General features: G+C 38.3%; 2 protein-coding genes across 4 annotated transcripts; one reads left to right on the top strand and one right to left on the bottom strand.

Moving 5' to 3' along the window:
- Positions 1–1047: 1047 nt before the first annotated feature.
- Positions 1048–13801, top strand: ankrd10b (ankyrin repeat domain 10b). 3 transcript variants are annotated; one of them, XM_087803538.1, is made up of 7 exons: positions 1048–1080; positions 1161–1380; positions 1834–1986; positions 3662–3753; positions 10566–10816; positions 10906–10995; positions 12288–13249. In XM_087803538.1, exons 2-7 carry the CDS (start codon positions 1183–1185, stop codon positions 12560–12562), a joined length of 1059 nt encoding a protein of 352 aa, XP_087659664.1. In that variant the 5' UTR covers positions 1048–1080; positions 1161–1182; the 3' UTR covers positions 12563–13249. The 3 variants fall into 3 exon arrangements, with proteins under 3 accessions (XP_087659664.1, XP_087659665.1, XP_087659663.1); XM_087803539.1 differs by lacking the exon at positions 1048–1080 and adding an exon at positions 13554–13801 and having other exon boundaries at positions 1093–1380; positions 12288–12389; XM_087803537.1 differs by lacking the exon at positions 1048–1080 and having other exon boundaries at positions 1093–1380.
- A 1524-nt stretch (positions 13802–15325) lies between these two features.
- On the bottom strand, positions 15326–20238 carry gdf3 (growth differentiation factor 3). The gene is made up of 2 exons (XM_087804638.1): positions 19965–20238; positions 15326–16188 (listed from the first exon to the last, which is right to left on the bottom strand). Exons 1-2 carry the CDS (start codon positions 20236–20238, stop codon positions 15326–15328), a joined length of 1137 nt encoding a protein of 378 aa, XP_087660764.1.
- Positions 20239–20906: the final 668 nt, after the last annotated feature.

The raw sequence follows: 20906 nt of genomic DNA on the forward strand, positions 1-20906 counted from the left end.
TGATCCAACTGAGCCCCAGAGGCTGAACAGCTTAGTCAATTGTTTGCTAGAAATCAAACAATGGCTGAGTGAAAACACTCTACAGCTAAATGTAAACAAAACTGAAACTCTGGTGATTGCTCCTGATGATAAGATTCCAGGGTTGAGTCAGTACTTGGGTGACTTAGGTCAGTCTGTCAAACTGAGCCTGAGAAACCTGGGTGTTGTATTTGATAAAGACATGTCTCTTGTTCGACACTGCAGAAAACTGACCAGAAACTGTTTCCTTCAACTGAGAAAAATCTCTAAACTTAGGAAAATGTTGTCGGAACATGATCTGGAGCTTGTAATCCATGCGTTTGTTTCTTCTCGTCTGGACTATTGTAACAGTTGTTTTCATGTCTTAACAAGAAGGAGCTGTCTCGTCTGCAGTTGATTCAGAACTCTGCAGCGAGAATTCTGACCCGCTCTAGTAGAAGAACTCACATTTCTCCGATCCTTAAAACTCTTCACTGGCTTCCAGTTTCTTTCAGGATCAACTTTAAAATTCTGGTTCTTACTTTCAGATCTATTCATGGTCAGACTCCTCCTTACATCAGTGGTCTGATCCAGCCTTACACCCCAGCTCGGGCTCTGAGGTCTGTGGATCAGAATCTACTGATGGTTCCTCGCACACGGCTCAGGACCAGAGGAGAGAAATCTTTTCAGGCTGTTGCTCCTAAGCTTTAGAACGATCTTCCTCTCTCTTTGCGCTTGATGGATCTACTGACTCCTTTAAGAAACATCTTAAGACGTTTCTATTTGTTCAGACTTTTCCTTGATTTTCTAGAACTCCTGTGTTGTTCTCAGTTTTATCTTGATCTTTAAAGTATATACTTTATTGATTATTGTTTTGATTGTTTAAGCGCTTTGTGACCCTGGTCTGGAAAAGCGCTATATAAATAAAAATGACTTACTTACTTACCGTCCCTCAGTCACAATGATCCGGTCCGTAGTTTTATCCCTACCCGGCAACTCTCAGGTTTCAAGCGGCTCCAGCTCCACCTCCCTTCCCCGGGTCTTTGTGCCATCAGAAGCGCAGCAGCAGCAGCTCCTCTAACGGTGTGTGTGTGTTTGTCCTCGAACTCAACCGCTGAAACATATTTCTTCTAACAACCTATTTTTGTTTTCGAACCTTCAAGCCTTTTTTATTTTCCTACAAGCATGTCTGTTGGAATTGAGTCCGGGTTCTCGAGCGAGGAGGTGCTGAACAGCCGCTTCCCGCTCCACCGGGCGTGCAGGGATGGAGACGTCGGCGCCATGTCTTCCCTGCTCGAGCGCACCAGCAACCCGGCTGACCTGACCGTGGAAGACACCTTCTACGGCTGGGCCCCTCTACACTGGGCCGCCCATTTTGGGAAGGTGAGGAATCCCAATATTGTATATCTTTTTCTTTTTTTTTAGTGGTGAAACGGTTTCTTCATTCCATTATTATTATTTTTTTTATTGTTAGCTTGTGGAACAAGGAAGTAGTAGGAAAACACTAATAATAACCAGTAAAAACGATTAGCTAACTCACTATTACATATTATATATACATTGTAATGGCGTTTTTGAATATGTATTGTAATATTCCGTGCTCTTTCCGAGTTAAAAAAAAAGAATAAATCCTTTTTATAAAGGAACGCGTGTTAGCATAAGCTAATTAGCATGTAGCCAAAAAATATAAACGCCATACATCTGTCACCGAGAAGTCGCTACGGTTTTTAAAACAGGAATTTGGATCCATGTCAACAGCCACAGAATATTTTAACTGAAGCCAGTTCCTCGCCACACGCCCCGGTGTCTAATGTGTGTGTGTGTGTGCTCTCGCAGCTGGAGTGTGTGATGCGGCTGGTGCAGGTGGGCTGTGATGTAAACGCAGTGACCTCCAGGTTTGCTCAAACCCCGACTCACATTTGTGCATTTGGAGGCCACCCCCAGTGCCTGGCATGGCTCCTGCAAGCTGGTGCACAAATAAACAGACAGGTATGTTACAACAAAACAGACATTTTAGAAGATATGCACACACATGTGTCAGAATTTGTGTACATGTGAGGGTAAAAGACTATAATGGATGAGCTCACTATAATCCCATGAACCGGATCTGTCTATGACGAGGTCGTGAACTCTGCATGCTTCTCTTGACCTACATTCAGATTGTGTGCGTCGTCATGGTTTCTCCCCCCTGGCTTCACTTCATGTTGTCATTCGCCAGCTAGAATAGCAGACTCGTAGCAAACTCTTAGCTTCACTTTGTCATCTGCTGCTCCGTGAGGACTGGGATTAGTGGGTCATGGTGACATAACATTTTGGCCGTCATGGAGCTCAGTTCAGTTCTTTTTTGGATAATTAGTGTTGATTTACATCTTTCCCGGATCGAGAAAAGTCGTCTGTTGATGACGGCTTAAAGGCATAGTTCACCCAAAATTATAATTTCACTCATTTTCCTAATCCTGTTGACTAAGGGTTGGGTTTATTTCCGAGTAATACATTATTTTATGGAGTTATAGGCAACAATGGATGTTCATATGACGGTTGTGACCTGTGCTAAATTTATTCTTTCTTATCGAAAAGACAGGAAACACTTGCTTCCAGTGACACTGAGAGGTCTTTTATGGATAAAAATAAAGTTAGCAAATGGTCCTACATTTTGCATGTGACTCTAAAAAGATACTGCTTACTCTTAAATGAATCCCAACTTTTGGGCGACATGAGTAGAAAATAGTGAATTTTGGCTGGACTAAACCTTCAATATTCATAAATAATATTGAAAATGGTGTAGTCGATATGCTGTTGCTAAGAGGCCTCTTGACTATCCTTAAAAATTCTGAAAAGGTTTTAATTCGTGATTCTTAAAAACGAGGCCTTTACTTGGCATGAAATAAAAGTAAGAAAGGTCTGGATGAGTAAGAATTTAAGTTTGTTTCCTGAAACGGCTTACATTAGAACTACAAATTACAGATAATAACAATAGTGTAAAAGCACAAAACATAAATGCACGCTCCAACCGAATTTAACTTTAAGAAAATAGGTAAACCTTTATTGCCAGCATTGTAAATATTTAAAAGTAAATAAAAGACAATAAATTACAATAACACTAACCTCGCAATACGATTCAACAATATACCTCACAATATGATTCGATACAATACATCAACGACCTTTGATTGTTCCACTCGTTTGCTTTAATCCATTGAACTGAAAGCCAAAACACTCGCTCTAAAAGCAGCTGGAGCTGGCTGTATCCTCCTGTCCTCAGTCATCACCATGATGACATTGTTCCTTTAGCTGCAGAGGCGTAATGACTGCAGCCCTCTAGCGGTCGTAAGTTTCTTACAGGGAATATTTGCATAATCATTTGAAAATAATATAATATAATATATATATATATATATTATATATATATATAAGTGTACTGATTTTTTTTTTTATTATAGTTTTTTCTCTTCACAACCCAGGAGCAACCCTGTCTCATCCACTTGTCCTTTAGTAAAAGTATTTCTGTTGAGGTGTGGTCATATTTGTCAGCCGTTGTTAGTCTTGCAAGTCCGGTTTCCAACTGTAACTGTGTCTAAGTGTCAAGCTTCAACCAGCATATCAACAATTAACTACATACTTTTGCAATCACGGTGGAGTTGACTCACTTACTGTTTTCTATCAGGATTATGTGGGCGAGACGCCCATCCACAAGGCTGCTCGTGCAGGCAGCCTGGAGTGCATCAATGCTCTCTTGATTCAGGGAGCAAAAGCTGAGTAAGTCATGACATCGATCGAGCGAGCTCATTTCCTTTTCCTCTTTTCTATCCAGACTCTGTGTTAGATTTTGTCAAGGGATTACCACCAAACTTTCACACGAGCAGCGTAGCAAGTGGTTTTCTTTAATAATTTTAATGTACTGATTTATTCTTTTTGGTAATTCAATTTTTCTCTTGATAGTAAAGACTTAAAAGTTAATTATTTAGTAAAGTTTTTGAAACTGATGGATTTTATTCAGTTTCTTAAAAGACGTATTTTCTAAGTAATCTATTTAAATCATTTAGTTATTTATTTAAATGATTACAATCTATTATCTTATCACATTGTTAAGATCTGATGTAACATTTTGAAGTTTGCGTGTTGCATCGTAGATTTATATGTAATACTACAGCATTTACTCTATTATATAATTTCAAGGATCAGTAAACGAGTAACATTTAACTGATTCTGACTTCATAAATGTGAATTTTTTTAGCTAACGCTGTAAAGAGCCGCTAAAAGACTGTTTAAGTCTGACTTTTGCTCAAGATGGTTCCTTTTGGAATCTTAAAATATGATTTATTTTAAGAGAGTATTAATAATCCTTAAATTGTGAATATGTATTTTAAAGATTTGGTGGTTTTCCCTTGAGATTAATTAATTTGATATTTATTTATGCACCATTTTTTGTTGAGTTGTCCTCATCAAGTCAAACTAAGTTAAAACCTTTAATTTCTTATTAAATCTTGAAGCATGTTAAATTGTAAACAATTGAAATGGTAAATATTTTTTTCAATCATTCAATCACTGACGAGGACAACTTGATAAGAAGATTGATCCACTTTCCCAAAACCAACAGGTTATGTTGCATGTTTTGTTAGATTTAGTGTGATTGTCTAACATTTTTGTTTAGCCTTTTACATGCAGTATGATCTTATGACCAAATGCACAAATTATTTTATTCCGCAAGCGTTTGTTTCACAAAATGAAAATGCTTATTTGGAAACTGTTGATCAATAATAGTTGCATGTTTGCAGTTAGTTATTATACTGTAATAACCAAGAAAACTGGAAAAACTGAATGTTAGTCTTGAGTCTGACATTAGAATGTGTATACATTTATTTTTATAGCATAGCTTTATTATGAATAAGAAATAAATTAAATCGATCCTTATACACAAGAAAGAGGATTTCTCAAAGTGAAGTGTGTCATAGCCGCACCCAAACACTTGGCAGATCCTTCCATACTTTCCCGTCATTAGACTATTTATAGTAGCTCTGTTGTTCCCACTAAACGGGAACAAAGAAGGCCCCGCCTTACAAGTGTAGTAGATAATCAACTTGCAACATTTGTAGTTAACTACTTGTTGGTCTGCTGTGATCCCGTTTGCATTGATGGATCATTAGAACGTGCACGACTGATCTCATTGTCGTCAATCTTTGACAACAGAGTATAAAAGAGTTTAAAGAAAGTGTTTACAATCCTGAAGCATAAACATTCAACACATTACAGTTATATTTATAAATCTGCCTTTTTAAGAGTGTATCCAGTAACATGTGTAATACTTATTGCATTTTCATTTTGTTGCAACAAGTTGTTCATTTATCTTCAGCTAATTTGTGCTTCAAAACCACCATGAAGTTTCAAGATGTGCCTATAAATACACAACGATAGTTTTCCATAGTTAGTCATTGTTACAAAACATGTGATAATCTTCTATAACTTTACTTGCTGCTTTTCTTAGAGAGAAATAAGTTTGAGCAAAAATCCAATATTTTGTTAAAGCCAAATGAGGATTTATTTCTTTGTATTTGCTATAAAAAAGTATTTTTAATTGCATTCCCAATATTCGTAGGTCTTTTTTTTTTTTTGAAGCTGTTGACGCCATTTAGGAGGCATGCTTCTCCCTGAAAGGTAATAATACGGTTATGACCCTGGCTTAATTGTGTTTAATGATGTGCAGAATAAGTCTATTGATCGATCGACGTTAGCATTGGTAGGAACAAGTTGGTTACAAGACATGGAAAAACAGGAAATTAATAAAAGCTATTTTTCTCTTTTTCAATACATTTTTAATCGTTTCAATTACAGTAAATCTTCATTCATGCATAAAACAAATGTTCTTGGCCAATACGTAACCCTCCAGGCCAAATGTATGATGAAGTTTAGCATGTCTGTAAACAGAGTGTCTTCATGCTAATATTTGTCTGTCGAAGGGGATTTACAGAAACTCTATTTAACTTTTATGAACAAGTCAAGATTTCAAGACTTTTTTTTAACAATCAAGTTGATGCTAAACCTCTTTAAAATGACGGCTTTCATCACTTGGCACCTAAATAGATTTCAATCTTATTTTAAACCCTTTCTGTTTGCTGGTAGCTATAAACTTGTGTTGCTGCCAGCAATTCTTTTGCTCGGTGATTCTTTATAAAAAAGAGTAAAAACAGTATTTTCAAACTAGTACTAATATAAAATTTCTTAGAGGCAAGGCAACAGCTCTGGTGGTTTTCATGCAAAAATTATGTGAAGTCTTTTTTTCATGTGAAATGTGCATTTGGTCATACGCTGATGAGTGTTTTTTTTTTTTTTATATAGATGTAAATGATTTGTGATGTTTTTTCCTTTGCAGATTGCTGATAATGTCAGTTAAAAAAATGGGAGGGAAGTTAAGTTTTTGTAATTGGGATTACGGCTCATGACAAAAAAGTAAAATCCAAAACCAATACAAACAGACATTTTGACAGATGCATATATATTTATTTAACATGTCCATTTTGAGAAATGCTGTATCCTCACTTGTGGAAGTGAAGTTATTGTTTGAACGTGGACTAAATAAACTACCAACATTTGGTTGATTAAATACATATTAATGACTTTACCAGTGACTCTCCAAGTTCATGGCTGCTCTCAAGGTACCATGAGGCCCTAAACTTACCTTGTTGGGTATTTGCTTTAACAAAATAATTTTGATTATTTAAAAACTGTCTGTTGCATTATATTGACATGCATATATTAATACTATGGTGATATTATGATGGGCTATCTTGTATGTCTAAAATTAATGAACTCCTTAAATATTAATATTGTTTCTGTACCTTAATCAAGATTTATATTCTAGAGTATGCATTATAAAGATGTCTGAAATATTTAATTGTTTACTGTAATAAAATGTATATTTAAAGCTGCATAATATTTAAGAGATAAGGCACAAATTAAACTTGAGATTTGTCATTTATCGTCTGTAAAAGACAGATATTCTCTTGTTCTGAAATAAATGTGAACTATTTAGACAATGTTCATATAAATTGCTGTGAAAGTTGTTGTTGTTGTTTTTTTTTAAACATTATTTGAGGATTAAAAGATACAACTATACATGGTCTAGAAGACTTTATACTTTCTTTTATTGTCATTGCACAGAAATCACAGCAGTGAAACGAAATTTCGTATGGCAACTGATAAAAACACAGCAGAATGAATTTATATATAAAAAGTATAAATATTAATCAGTTAAAAATAGTGCAATATAGTATAAATAGAATAAATAAATAACGTTTCAAATGTTGCATATAATAATTAATGGAAATAAAAGTATACATATAAATAAGTGAAAAATAGTGCTAATATGTTATAAATATAATAAATGCATAATATTTTAAATGCATAGCTAAAGTCATATTTCATTAAACAGTCTGGTCAGAGGAAAGAAGCTGGTTCTAAGCTCTACAAATATAACTTACTTACTAATATAGATGAGTTAAGGGAGAGTCACAGTCAACCTAAACTAGATGTTCATTGTCATGAGCCTGAAGGGAATGAGACGTTCAAAGGCAGGACAGAAATTAAGTGATGCAGCGTTAGATGGGTTAGATTAGCATCAAGTATTGACTGTATAACTGCTATTATCCTGTTGCAAAGGTTATGATGTCATTTCACTTTTATTCTTAGAAATGTTTTTGTTTTCTCTGTCACAGTTTTAACCCCATAGTCTGTTGTGTCACCTTTTCCTTCTATGAAAGTGACAATGCGTTACCACAAAGTCTGTACTGTTAACAGAACTCGAACCATAATGTTTTGCAGCCGTTGAATTGGAAAATGACTTGATTTTTTCAAGTAATCCTAGAAAAGGGGGAGCATAGACACTGCTGAGTCTGCCCCGTTCCCTGGGATAGCCGCTCTGTTGTGGCATTGAGTGTTCTCACTATCGCTTCTACACTATCTACACACTGGCAAACTGTCGAGGTATTTCTTGCGGTGATTGGTTTTAATGCTAGGATATTGTTAATGAATCACAAGTAAACATTTAATAGTCCTGCATGCTTTGCTTATCATTAGCCATGATTGTACCAGTTTATTTGTTAATTTTACTTTATCATTTCTTTTTTAATTTTGTCAACTAACCATAGGAGCCTTTTGTAAGGACAGGTTTAATGACGTGAGTCTCACGACCGCTACTAGCATTATAGGCTGACTTTGAGGGTTTTAGACGATGATTTATGTGCTTAGGGCCCGAAAGCAAAGCATTACAGGCATTTGATGAAATTAACGCTTCCCTTTTCAAATTCCAAATCTCCACACCCGATTCTTTTGGGGGGTAAACTGTACTTCTTTAAGATCACACTGAAGGAATATTCCAAATATAATATTCTATTCAATATAAGCAAGCAAGTAAGTCATTTTTTTTGTATAGCACTTTTCCAGACAAGGGTCACAAAGCGCTTAAACAATCAAAACAATATTCAATAAAGTATATACTTTTAAGGTCAAGATAAAGATTTCATTACTAAACTAACTTAAACAAAAAAAAATATTTTCAAGACAAAAGTTGATAACGAAAAGTAATATTCAACAAGATTTATTCTCCTGCATTATTTTAAAGTTTTAACCAATATAAAAGCAAATTTATTGCATTTATGCAACTGTTTTCTTTAAATAATTCACACATTAAGATTTATATCAACCTTAATATCATAAATGGATAGTTTTGGCAGACTATTATTTTAACTGGTACATTTTCAACTCGTACAACATCATGGTTTCAGTGATATGATGAATTCAGTTTTATTTAGTTGAATATTCAACAGCTGGATCTGGATAAGCCTCATAGATCAAACCAGCCAGTGCAATTAAACATCTGCTGCACACCTGCAACATGAAGGAGACGTTTTTGAACTTTCCATGGAAACCAAAAAAGAATTCTGCAAACGCAACACTTCAAATCCCTCCACCTTTTAGATACAAAGCGTCTAATCAATCCACACATACCTACATACTACACAATAGCTCAAAAGTCTAAAGTACGATACTGAAGTATTAAGTCTTTGTCTGTCCAAACAGAAAACTAAGTATCCAGTATCCTATCTGACTTATTCTAATGTAAAGCTAGATAAACATGTTAAATTGGCTATTATATAAATTAGACATAACCTTTTTTAAGACGGAAAGATGTTAAAATCTGACTGAATAACACAGTCACGTGATAAGTTATGTACATTTTTAAACCGTATTATTTCAACAATCCCTTACAGTGAGACCTTAACGTAGTCCTGAGCTCAAATTCATAATCCAACCAGGAAGCATTAATTTCGAAGGGGACTGGGAATCTGCAACACTTTTACTGTCTGTTTTCATTTATTTGTTTTTGTTAACCAAATGTATATTTGAATGTTTACTTCACTTTGTCATTTCATGCAGAGACAGAATAGTTGAGAACTTGGTAGAATGGGCAAACCGGTCCGTGAGCTTCATCATTGTGTGGAAGATGCAACAATTTTGACCAATTAAAAGTACAAGATCCGTCAATAGTATGAGAAATGCGTAGCGATTAGAAACTAGCTTTTAGAAGAACATTCATTACGTAAACAAATGATTGTTCAGTTTTCCAAACAGCCTTGTTTCGCTTAGGTTTTGCCCCCGAAGGCTCCGCAAGACAATGGGCGATCTGTTCGTGTCATTTGGACGGAACAATCGTGTTGTTGTGAACGTAATGGCTGCGGAGGGGGAAACAAGTTCTTCCTCATTAGACTGGAAAATCGGAGGGAGGGAAAAAAGCTGCTGAGGGAAAACACATTTGTATAAATGCCTGATGGTTTTTCCTTCCACACACTAAAGGGTTCGTGTCGGGTGATCCGTCACGGTTCGGTTTGCCCATTCTGACTGGTGATTCTGCTGCGACCAGATGTGATCAACACAACTGCTGTTCAGATTTTCCTTCAGCTTCGTCACCGGCCCTCGTTTGGAAGCCTCTCTTGTACTTCTTGAATTCATCACCTATGAAGAGAAGAACCTCCTGCCAGAAGATCCAGATGTCTTTTATGAAAACTTGTTCACGTCATCGAACTGAAGATTTTCACCATGGCTTCTCTGCTCTTAAGCAATCTTGAATTATTTTTAGGAATATCCACGACTACATTCTTATTCCATCTTACATATTCTTGAAGGATCATCTCAGAACTCCTTGTCACTCATGGTTCCCGACCTTGACGTTCTCGAGTGTTCTTGAAACCAATCGGCAAGACTCCAGGACTTCCTGACTTCCAGACGACTTCCCATCGGATTTTTTTTTTTTTTAAAAAGCGTTCTCTTGAGACACACTTGTCTTGATCACATCTCTCGCAGCAGAACTATTACAAATGATCCAAAATGGGATCAGATGGCATCGCATGACGATGACGAAGATGTCAGAGCAGGATATTTCTGTACTGTGTCTGGGTGGTGTGTGTGGATGTCTGTCATGTGTGTGTGTGTGTGAGAGACTGTTATGTTTGTCTCTTGATTTGTGTGACGCAAACAAGCCGTGGGAGTTTCTCAGACTCTCTTTTCCCGTTGTGCAGTATGAGGAATGCCAGTGGACTGACGGCCGCAGACCTGGCTCACGCCCAGGGATTCCAAGAGTGCGCGGAGACTCTCTCCAATGCCCAAAACTTCCAACAAAACATGGCCCTGTCGCATAACGGCACGTCCCAGAACGGGGGCCTCGCGCAGCAGACCATCCAGGGCCGCAGCATCCTGAACGGCGTTCCCAACAGAAAGAGATCGTTCGACGGCCGGGAAGTGAATCCCGTGAAGAAAGTCCGGATGAACGGTAGCTCTTTAAACGTCTGCGCTACGGCATCGTTTCAACAAACTTTATCGACCTGTTCGTTTTGTTTCTCCGTCCGGGTTTGCTTGCAGAAATGCAGAATGGAAACTGGCCACTAGGTGTCAGAGGAGAGCCACGTATCGACAACATTACCATGGAGTTCTCTGCCACTGTGACCTCAGGTGGGTTTTAAATCATGGTTGAAGTAGAAGTAAAATGTTATATATCAGGTGCAGCACCTTTTTAAAAGGCAAGAGATTCTCCAGTAGCAGGTGTACAAGTCATTCAACATTCATTCAGGGGCGTCATAGCTCAGATGGTAGAGTGGTTGCCTGCAGTCCAAGAGGTTGTAGGTTCAATCTCAGCTCCAGACAAGCTTGTGTCCCTGAGCAAGACACTTTACCCTGATTGCTCCTGATGGCAGACTTGGCGCGGGTGTGCAGCCTACTCCCATCAGTATGTGTGAATGGCTGAAGCGCTTTGTGACCCTGGTCTAGAAAGGCGCTATATAAATAGAGATTATTATTAATGATGAACTTAAAAGTGGTTATTTTTTTCAATTATTGGAATAAGAATATGGATCAGTCAAAAAAAAGGTTTCTTTTTGAATATATTCGAATTTTTCAATATCAATCTTTTCAACATTTGATTATAGAATTCAATTATTCAATTAAAAAAAAAATGTAATGCCTCTTCGGCTTCGGGCAAATGAGATGGATTCAGGAAATGATGCCAGTGAGTGTAGAGCGACGCAAACCAAGATGTTCAGTATAGACGATCCGGATATTCTACTGAAAATCAGAGTATTTTGACAAAATGCCTTGCGGTCAGATATCCTAAGAGTCTCTGTGTTCAACAGACTCTACTGCTATCTGTTTAATGTAAACACAACTATGATAAAAATAATTTTTCACCTCTAAGAGAATAAGACTAAACTTTACGCTGTTGTATGAAAAGGGATATAAGTTTGTAAAGTATTCCATAATAATCATTTGACGATTACGTTTTATGGAAGTCCTCATTTCTGCTTCAGTCTGTCGAGATTCTAATCAATACAGATATTTAGTTTTGTTTCATCATCCTGAACTCTTAAGTGGAAAATCGAAAATTGTGGACTTGTATTTACGATGGAGGTCGACCTTCGCTTGAATTTTAATGTTGAGGATTAAATGTTTTTAATTTTTTGTTGACAATCACTAACTTTTCTGACGTCGTTGTAGCCTTAATGGATGATGAATTGAAAATGAATGAATAAATAAATGTCCTGGACTACGAGTCATCGTTTAACAGTCATCAGCCAGTTTGATGATCACAGAAGAGTTTGATGAATATTATTTAGTGTTTATAATGGAGCGTGAAAAATGGTCACCTGATCGTACTTGATGAATCACAACGATAGATCTGTGAAAGACGCTGTACAAATAAAGCTCACCTACTCTTCAATGATCGAGCTTTGTTGCCTCTGTCGCTGCAGGTCTGGGCATGCCAGCGGAGATGCTAAACGGAAACGGACCACACGGGGGCGGTGGAGAGCCCCTGATCAACAGCATCAACATGGAATTCGCCGTGACCTCAGGTGGGCCCGGGTCCTATGACCGTGGAGATAATGGATTAGCACCAGCACAGGTTTTAGCGTCCATGGATCAGAGCGATCCGAGTTTGATCAGCGCCGCGAAGGAGCTGGAGGTATTTACCGTGGCGTCCATGCAGACGCCGTGCCGCTGCACCAACTCGTACGCTTACCTGTGACCGGCTGCTGTTGTTGAAGCTTCTTGTTCTGTTCCACCTGGGATTCTGTGCTTATCGACAATAAGCAGAGACAGACTTTAGTGTGTACTGTCCTATTAACTCTCCTCCCCTTGAAATGTCAAACGGATAAATTATCTGTTTATTATACGTACGGTCAACTCCTGGATGTTTGTCATGTACGGGCAACAGTTTTGTATCGTTTACTGTTAAAGAACGTTTGAGATTTTTTGGTTTGACTTCAACTGTTAAAACGTCAAAGTTGACTTATTTAAACAGTAACGATCAATGCATCTATTCTTTTCAATGTTGATGAACTATAACTTCCTGAACCCTTTAAAATACTTTTGTATGGATTACTTCATAAACGGTTTTTGGAAAAAACAAAAAAAAACTGCTAATTTATACATAAGATGCCAAGGCAAATGAATGTAGCTTGTAGATAATAAACCTTTGGTTTCAATATGTTATGAAATAGGTCGTCAATCATCTGTTCAAATAAATCTGCTAAAGTTAACGTCAGAACAAGGTGCACCTTCGTTTTTTCGCTCATTTTCTCCACTTGAAAAAAGCCTTATCGTTGATGACAGTGATTCTACGGCTCCTTTTTAGGGATTTTCGTTCATTTGTGTTTTGGAAGCTGTTTGTTAGATGCTGTAAATTCATTAAAATGTTCCTGACTTTTCTAAAGACGTCTGTGACTTTGTGTTACATTTCCCGCCTCTTTTTTTTTTTTACTTGGCTAAAGTGTGGTTTGAGTTGTGCTGAATAAGCAACTTTTCTGCCTGAACACGGATCAACACGTGTTACAACCAAACGACCTCAGATAAGAATATGATCCATTTAGAAAAAGCACTTGTAAAAGGTTAATGTATTTATCAGTCTGTAGATTAACCTCTCATATCCAACTATACATGTATGCATGAACAATTAAAAACATGTTACCTTAATATGCCAGTTGACAAACTACTTCCATTTGTGTGCAACCCTGCAGCAGAAGTCCTTCACCAGCATGAGAACACCAGTCAGCTGGAGCACCAGACGTCTGTGAGCGCCGCGCAGCTGTACGACTACATGCACCTCAACTCCGTGCTCATGTACCACGGCTCCTGAAGCAGCAAGTGGCTGCTTACTAAAAATAACTAATTGTGAATGTCGGCATTTTGTTATCTTATCTTTGGAAAAACGTGTATATATGTTTCTGTACGTTTAATAATAAAGTTTCACTTTTGTTTTTGTGTATATGAAGTTGTTTTATTTTAATGGAAAAATACTTTTTCCTGTTTTTTAGGCCTTCAAAAAACAACATTTTACACATTTGGGCAACAATTTCTTGCGCTCACATGGTCCGACTCATATCATACTTAAGTATTCCGACATTTTTTCCCATTTTCGGAGACGTCGATTTTTGGCCATTTTTTAAAGTTTGAGTGATTAAAATCGGTCGAATTATACCTTTTTTCGAGCCTTCAAAAAACAACATTTTCAACGTTTAGGCAACATTTTTTGCGCTCACATGGTCAGTCTGATATTAAACTATGGTTTAAGGACATTATTGCCCGATTTCAGAGACATTGACTTTTCACCCTTTTTCATACCCGGGGTCATGAGAAATGTCGAATTTTCAACTTTCTTTGAGGCTTCAGAAAATAACATTTTTAATTTGGGCAACAATGTTTTGCGTTCACATGGTCCGTCTGAAATCATACTTAAGTATTCCGACATTTTTTTGCATTTTCGGAGTCGTCGATGTTTGGCCATTTTTTAAAGTTTGAGTGATTAAAATAGGTAGAATTCTACCATTTTTCGAGCCTTCAAAAAACAACATTTTACACAACAATTCTTTCCGCTCACATGGTGCGTCTGATATCATACTTAAGTATTACGACTTTTTTTTTTCCATTTTCGGACACGTCGATTTTTGGCCATTTTTTCAAAGTTTGAGTGATTAAAATCGGTCGAATTATACCTTTTTTCGAGCCTTCAAAAAACAACATTTTAAACATTTGGGCAACAATTTTCTGCGCTCACATGGTGCGTCTGATATCATACTTAAGTATTCCGACATTTTTTTGCATTTTCGGAGTCGTCGATGTTTGGCCATTTTTTAAAGTTTGACTGATCAAAATCGGTCGAATTATACCTTTTTTTCGAGCCTTCAAAAAACAACATTTTACACAACAATTCTTTCCGCTCATATGGTGCGTCTGATATCATACTTAAGTATTACATTTTTTTTCCATTTTCGGAGACGTCGATTTTTGGCCATTTTTTACAGTTTGAGTGATTAAAATAGGTCGAAATATTCCTTTTTTCAAGCCTTCAAAAAACAACATTTTAAACATTTGGGCAACAATTTTCTGCGCTCACATGGTGCGTCTGAAATCATACTTAAGTATTCCGACATTTTTTTGCATTTTCGGAGTCGTCGATGTTTGGCCATTTTTTAAAGTTTGACTGATCAAAATCGGTCGAATTATACCTTTTTTTCGAGCCTTCAAAAAACAACATTTTAAACATTTGGGCAACAATTTTCTGCGCTCACATGGTGCGTCTGATATCATACTTCAGTATTCCGACCTTTTTTTTCCATTTTCGGAGACGTCGATACATGTCTTAAGTTCAAGGCCATTTGTTATGTTAAATAAACTCGGTTTTAATCACCAAACAAAACTAGTTTAATTAAATAGCATCGTTTTATTTTGTCACATTTATTTTTCACAGTTTTAAAGAACGAATGAATTAAGAAAACGACTCAAAAGACGCTCATCTGCAGCCGCACTCGTCCACCACCATGTCCTGGTAGTGCCGGAGCACCACGTTGTCGTTGTTGTCGTAGTAGAGCATGGAGATGGGCGAGAGGCGGATGGGCACGCAGCAGGGTTGGGGCGTGGTCTGGGGGTTCAGGGAGTGGACCAGCGTCTGGAGGATGGCGTGGTTGGTGCCGTTGAGGCTCTCGCTCAGAGGGAAGGGGCACTCGCCGTGGCAGTAGTTGGCCATGTACCCCTGCGGCGCGATGATCCAGTCCTGCCAACCCACGTCCTTGAAGTCGATGTAGAGGCGGCGCGCCTTGCACAGGTTGCTGGGGGTCACCGGCAGGTGGACGGCGCTTCGCCGCTGCCTGGGGTTGCACTGGTGCGGGTTGAGCGAGACCACGACCAGCGACGCTTGGATCGACGGAAACGACGGCTCCGGTGGAAACGAGTTAAGGGAGCGAAGCGCCAGGTGCTCCTCGGGATCGACTCCTAAGGCCTTCAACTCCAAAACCAGCCCGTTGTTGTGTAGCCCTTTGCGCCAGGTGTCGGCCAGAGCGGTGAGGTCCAGGGTGATGGAGGTCCGGTCCTGCCGCAGCCACAGGGACTGGGACATCAGCAGGCGGCGGTTGGCCTCGGGGTCGGCGCCCTTCAGGGCGGCCCGGACGATCCTGTGCAGGGACACGCCGAAGGCGGGCGGGCTCTCCAGAAGAAGTGCCGCCGCCGACGACGGTCTGAAGCGGTTCCAGTAGAAGTGGAGTTCCAGCCGGGCCAGAGAGAGAAGCTCCACCGGCTGCAGGACCGACATGTTGAAGTAGAGAAGTTTCTCCTGGCAGTCGGGACAACCTCGGCTTCTCCAGTCCGACACCAGCCACCCTACGTGACACGGAACAGAGTGCTTTGGTGTCATGAGACCTTAGATGATGGCGCTTCGGACGGATCGTGCCAGAACTAGGAGGTGCTGATTTGATCCCGGAAGAAGTGACGAAATAATACTTTTTTTTCTTCCCCGGCTCGAGCGTCACAAGGTACTTCTACGCCACAGTTACTTTGGCAGAGTTGTGCTGTGCCTCAAATCGCATACTACTCTTAGTATACTAGAAGTTAGTATGCATCAGTTTAGTGTACGTACTAACTAGTACGCAAATTCTCCACAGATAGTATGTCTCAAATCAAACTCTGCTGCTACACACTAACAGGAAATGATGCAACAGCTTCTTCTTCTACTTCTATTTAACGATGTTTCAACCAGCTGTTTGAACGCTATCGCCACCTGCTGGCAGCACGTTTTGCAAGTTTGGAAAAAGTAAAAAAAATATGAGAATCTAAATATTTACGAGATATTTAAGCTGGTATCAGCATCCTGCTACTGCTGCGGAAAATACACCTGTAAGTATATGCATATATATGCATTTATATATATGACGTAACTTCCGTTTAAAACGTCACTAAGATGGCGGCCGTTTAGGGTGGTTAGTGTCCATCGAACCATACTCAGTTTTGTGGGCGTGTTAGTACGCCAATTTAGTGTGCATGGCGCACTAAATTTCGCATACTAAGAATTGAGACGCACCAAAAATACTAACTTTGAGTACGCTAGTATGCGATTTGAGACACGGCAACGGTTTTTAATCTCCAGCGTCTACAACCAGACCCGGCGGCATGGGCGGGCATTGGGGGGTGCCGTGCCCGCCTCTACCCAGGGGTGGCCAACTGGTCCAGATAAGGGCCAGGGTGGTGGAGGTTTATGTTCCAACCAGTCAAGCAAACATGAGTTAACCAATCAGGTGTCGGCTTAAACACTTGACTGACAATTCATTGATGACTGTCTTCAGACGCCTGATTGGTTAACTCATGTGCGCTTGACTGGTTGGAACAAAACAGACAACACACTCAATGTCAAGAGAACAGCGCACCCAAGTGGTCATTAGGTTCCACTACAGTTATTATCATTTGACATTAATGGTTAGAGTTGCTTATAGAGTCAGTCATTGGTTTTGGTTTTCAGTTTGAACATCCGTAATACGCTGACGAGAAAAAGTAACAAGGAGAGCGAGCAGGAAGCAGCGCCATCTCATGTCTACTGAAAACACACTGAAGTCAACCTGAACCCTGGAGTGAACATTTAAACTGAGAGAGTCGCTGCAGATAAAGCCTTGACTTGAGTCTCACCAAGACTCCTGCCTTGGACTTGGGCTCAGTTCAGTGTTTTTATTGTACCTTTTAAAAACAAAGCTCCTGTAGAATGACTAAATAGTCTATATTATCATGATGGTCATTTGGTAATCCCAGAGCCATTGTGCCTGAAGCCAATACATTTTTAGGTTGAAAAGGTGCCCCCCTAAAAAAATGTAATGCCCCTCCTTTAAATGTTTTTCTGCAGCCGGGTCTGGCAGAAAGTTCAATAAGGAACTGCAAGGACCTCAGAAAAGACGCTACGTCCTTCAAAAACTCAGCTCATGCAACACTTTTTTGTAGTTGGTAGGAGTTATGTAATGGTGATACTATACTGTATGTATTACAATACAGGAGGAATCGTTTGATATATCGCATTTTATTAGGATACTGTTCGAACAATATATTTGCAGTTCAGTCTTTAGCGATTCAAAATGTAAAGACCACACGACTCTTGACGAAGTCGTAACTGCTTTCATTTGTTTTGAAACTAAACAGTGTCCAAAAATCAGGGACTGGAGTCCACTGTATCCTCTCATCCTCAGTGATCACCATTGTCTCACAGGATTTCATTGCTCTTTTAGCTGCGGCACATGACTGCTTCTCTCTAGCGGTCAGAAGGTTTAAATGCAACAGAAAAATGAACAAACGCTATGAATATTTACATGTTAATTGGAAATTGGCATTAATTAACAATTAATTAATATTTTAATTAATTGTGAAATAAAAAAAAAGCTTATTTTATTTCATACACATCTTTTTGATATATAAAACACAAAAGCTATGATAAACAACATTATTTAAAAGCGGAAAATGGATACATTGCTGTTGGATATCGATACAGATTGGTGAAGAAAATTGATTTTTTTTGGTTTTTGTTTTTTATCTCCAGCTTCTACAACCTCGGAGCAGCAACATTGAACAAACACATCGGCTCATTCATAGTTAGCAGAAAGTGTGAAAAGTAAGGAACTGCGAGAACCTCATAAAGACGCTACCTCCTTCAAAAACTTGCAATGCATCAGATATTTTTGCTAGTTGGTAGGAGTTATGTAATGGTGATACTATACTGTATGTACTACAATACAGGGGGAATCGTTGAATATATCGCGTTTTATTAGGATACTGTTCGAACGACAATATATTTGCAGTTTTGTCTTTAGCTATTAAAAATGTAAAGACCACAGGCGAAGTCGTAACTGCTTTCATGTGTTTTGAAACAAAAATGTGTCCAAAAATCAGCGACTGGAGTCCACTGTATCCTCTCATCCTCAGTGATCACCATTGTCTCACAGGATTTCATTGCTCTTTTAGCTGCGGCACATGACTGCTTCCCTCTAGCGGTCAGAAGGTTTAAATGCAACAGAAAAATGAACAAACGCTATGAATATTTACATGTTAATTGTGAAATGAAAAGAAAAACGTATTATTTTATTTCATACACATCTTATTGATATATGAAACACAAAAGCAATATAAACAACATTATTTAAAAGCGAAAAAATGGATACATTGCTGTTGGATATCGTTACAGAATGGTGAAAAAAATTGACATTTTTTGTTTTTTGTTTTTTATCTACAACCTCGGCGCAGCTACATCGAATAAACGTATCGGCTCATTCATAGTTAGCAGAAAGTTTGAAAAGTAAGGAACTTCGAGAACCTCATAAAGACGCTACATCCATTAAAAACTCAGCTCATGCATAAAATTTTGCTAGTTGGTAGGAGTTATGTAATGGTGATACTATACTGTATGTATTACAATACAGGGGGAATCGTTTGATCAATCGCGTTTTATTAGGATACTGTTCGTACAAGGATATATTTGCAGTTTTGTCTTTAGCGATTAAAAATGTAAAGACCACAGGCGAGGTCGTAACTGCTTTCATGTGTTTTGAAACAAAAATGTGTCCAAAAATCAGCACCTGGAGTCCACTGTATCCTCTCATCCTCAGTGATCACCATTGTCTCACCGGATTTCATTGTTCCTTTTAGCTGCTCTAGTGGTCAGAGCTTTAAATGTGAGAAAAATGAACAAACGCTATGAATATTTACATGTCAATTGTAAATAGGCATTAATTAACAACCAATTAAATTTAAAAAAAAGCTTATTTTATTTCATACACGTCTTTTTAAACCACAAAAGCTATGATAAACAACATTATTTAAAAGCGGGAAAAAATGGATACATTTCCTTTGGATATCAATACACATTGGTGGATAAATTAGATATTTTGTGGTTCAGAAAATAATAAAGGAGGATTATGTATGGAATTCATTGACCAAACATTTATTATTATTTGTTTTGCAGTTAGAGCCTGAAAAAGTATTGTGTATTAGAGTCATTTACATATTAATAAAAACTATTAAGTGTGAGTCTCTAGTTAAACATAAAAAATAATATTCTGTGGATGTCCTTTAAGTCATGTGACCAACATTGAATTTTTTTTATTTTAATGTTAAACGCAGTATCTCACCTTGATCCTGCACGTATCTGATGATGTTCCCACACACTCCATACTCCAGCACCGTGCACGGTTTGTCCGCTCGCGCCTGGCCGCCCTTGGACTTGAACATCTTCCAGAGCTCTGGAGGGACGTTCAGACCTCGACGTGGACTCGATCCCTTCCGGGGTCGCGCCGGCAACCCGAGGGTCTTGAGGATCATCCGCTCCTGCGTGTCCTCGCCGTCAGACGCCGCCAGACCCCACAGCAGCAGCAGCGACAGGAGCAGCGAGGGGAGCCTGGACATGTTGACCAGGAGGTCTGGGGTTTGAATCCCGGGGCTCGTCGTCAGGTGACTTGTTAAAATCTCGGCGGGCAGGTGTGTGGGGGCGTGGCCTCTCTGAAGCAGTTAATGTTGATGTCACGTGATATCTTTAGCTATTTTTATATCCGTAAATTTACTGGGTTTTTTATATTACATTTATGCGATATTAATATTATCATATTTTCGCCAATCCATTAAATTTTTGAGTGGTAAAAAAAGAGTAAAGAAATATTATTTTTCTGTCAATTACTTTGCCTTAGAAACAATAAAACTTTTTTTGTTGTTGTTAAAATTCAAGGAGGACGGATTTTTAAACTAGTATTGTCAAGCTAGGTTAAATTGCAACAAAGATAATATATATATATATATATATATATACAGTACATATCTTAACATAAGTTCATACTGATTGTGTAAAATCAAAGTATATTACCAGTTCAAGGTTGTTTTTTATCATCTACAACCAATGAGTTTTTTAATTCTGATTATGGACTTTTTCATTGTTTGTCAAATATAGTTTCAGGTCCCTTTGGATGGATCACAACTCAGAAATAAAAGGGATCATACACACATTTATGGAAAAAACGATGTAATACAATTGACAGTTCAAGTGTCTCGTTTTAATCGATCTAACTTCTGTCTTTATTTTC

Source organism: Callionymus lyra, chromosome 12, assembly GCF_982586985.1.
Source record: "Callionymus lyra chromosome 12, fCalLyr1.hap1.1, whole genome shotgun sequence".
In the NCBI taxonomy this organism is placed as follows: Eukaryota; Metazoa; Chordata; class Actinopteri; order Syngnathiformes; family Callionymidae; genus Callionymus; species Callionymus lyra.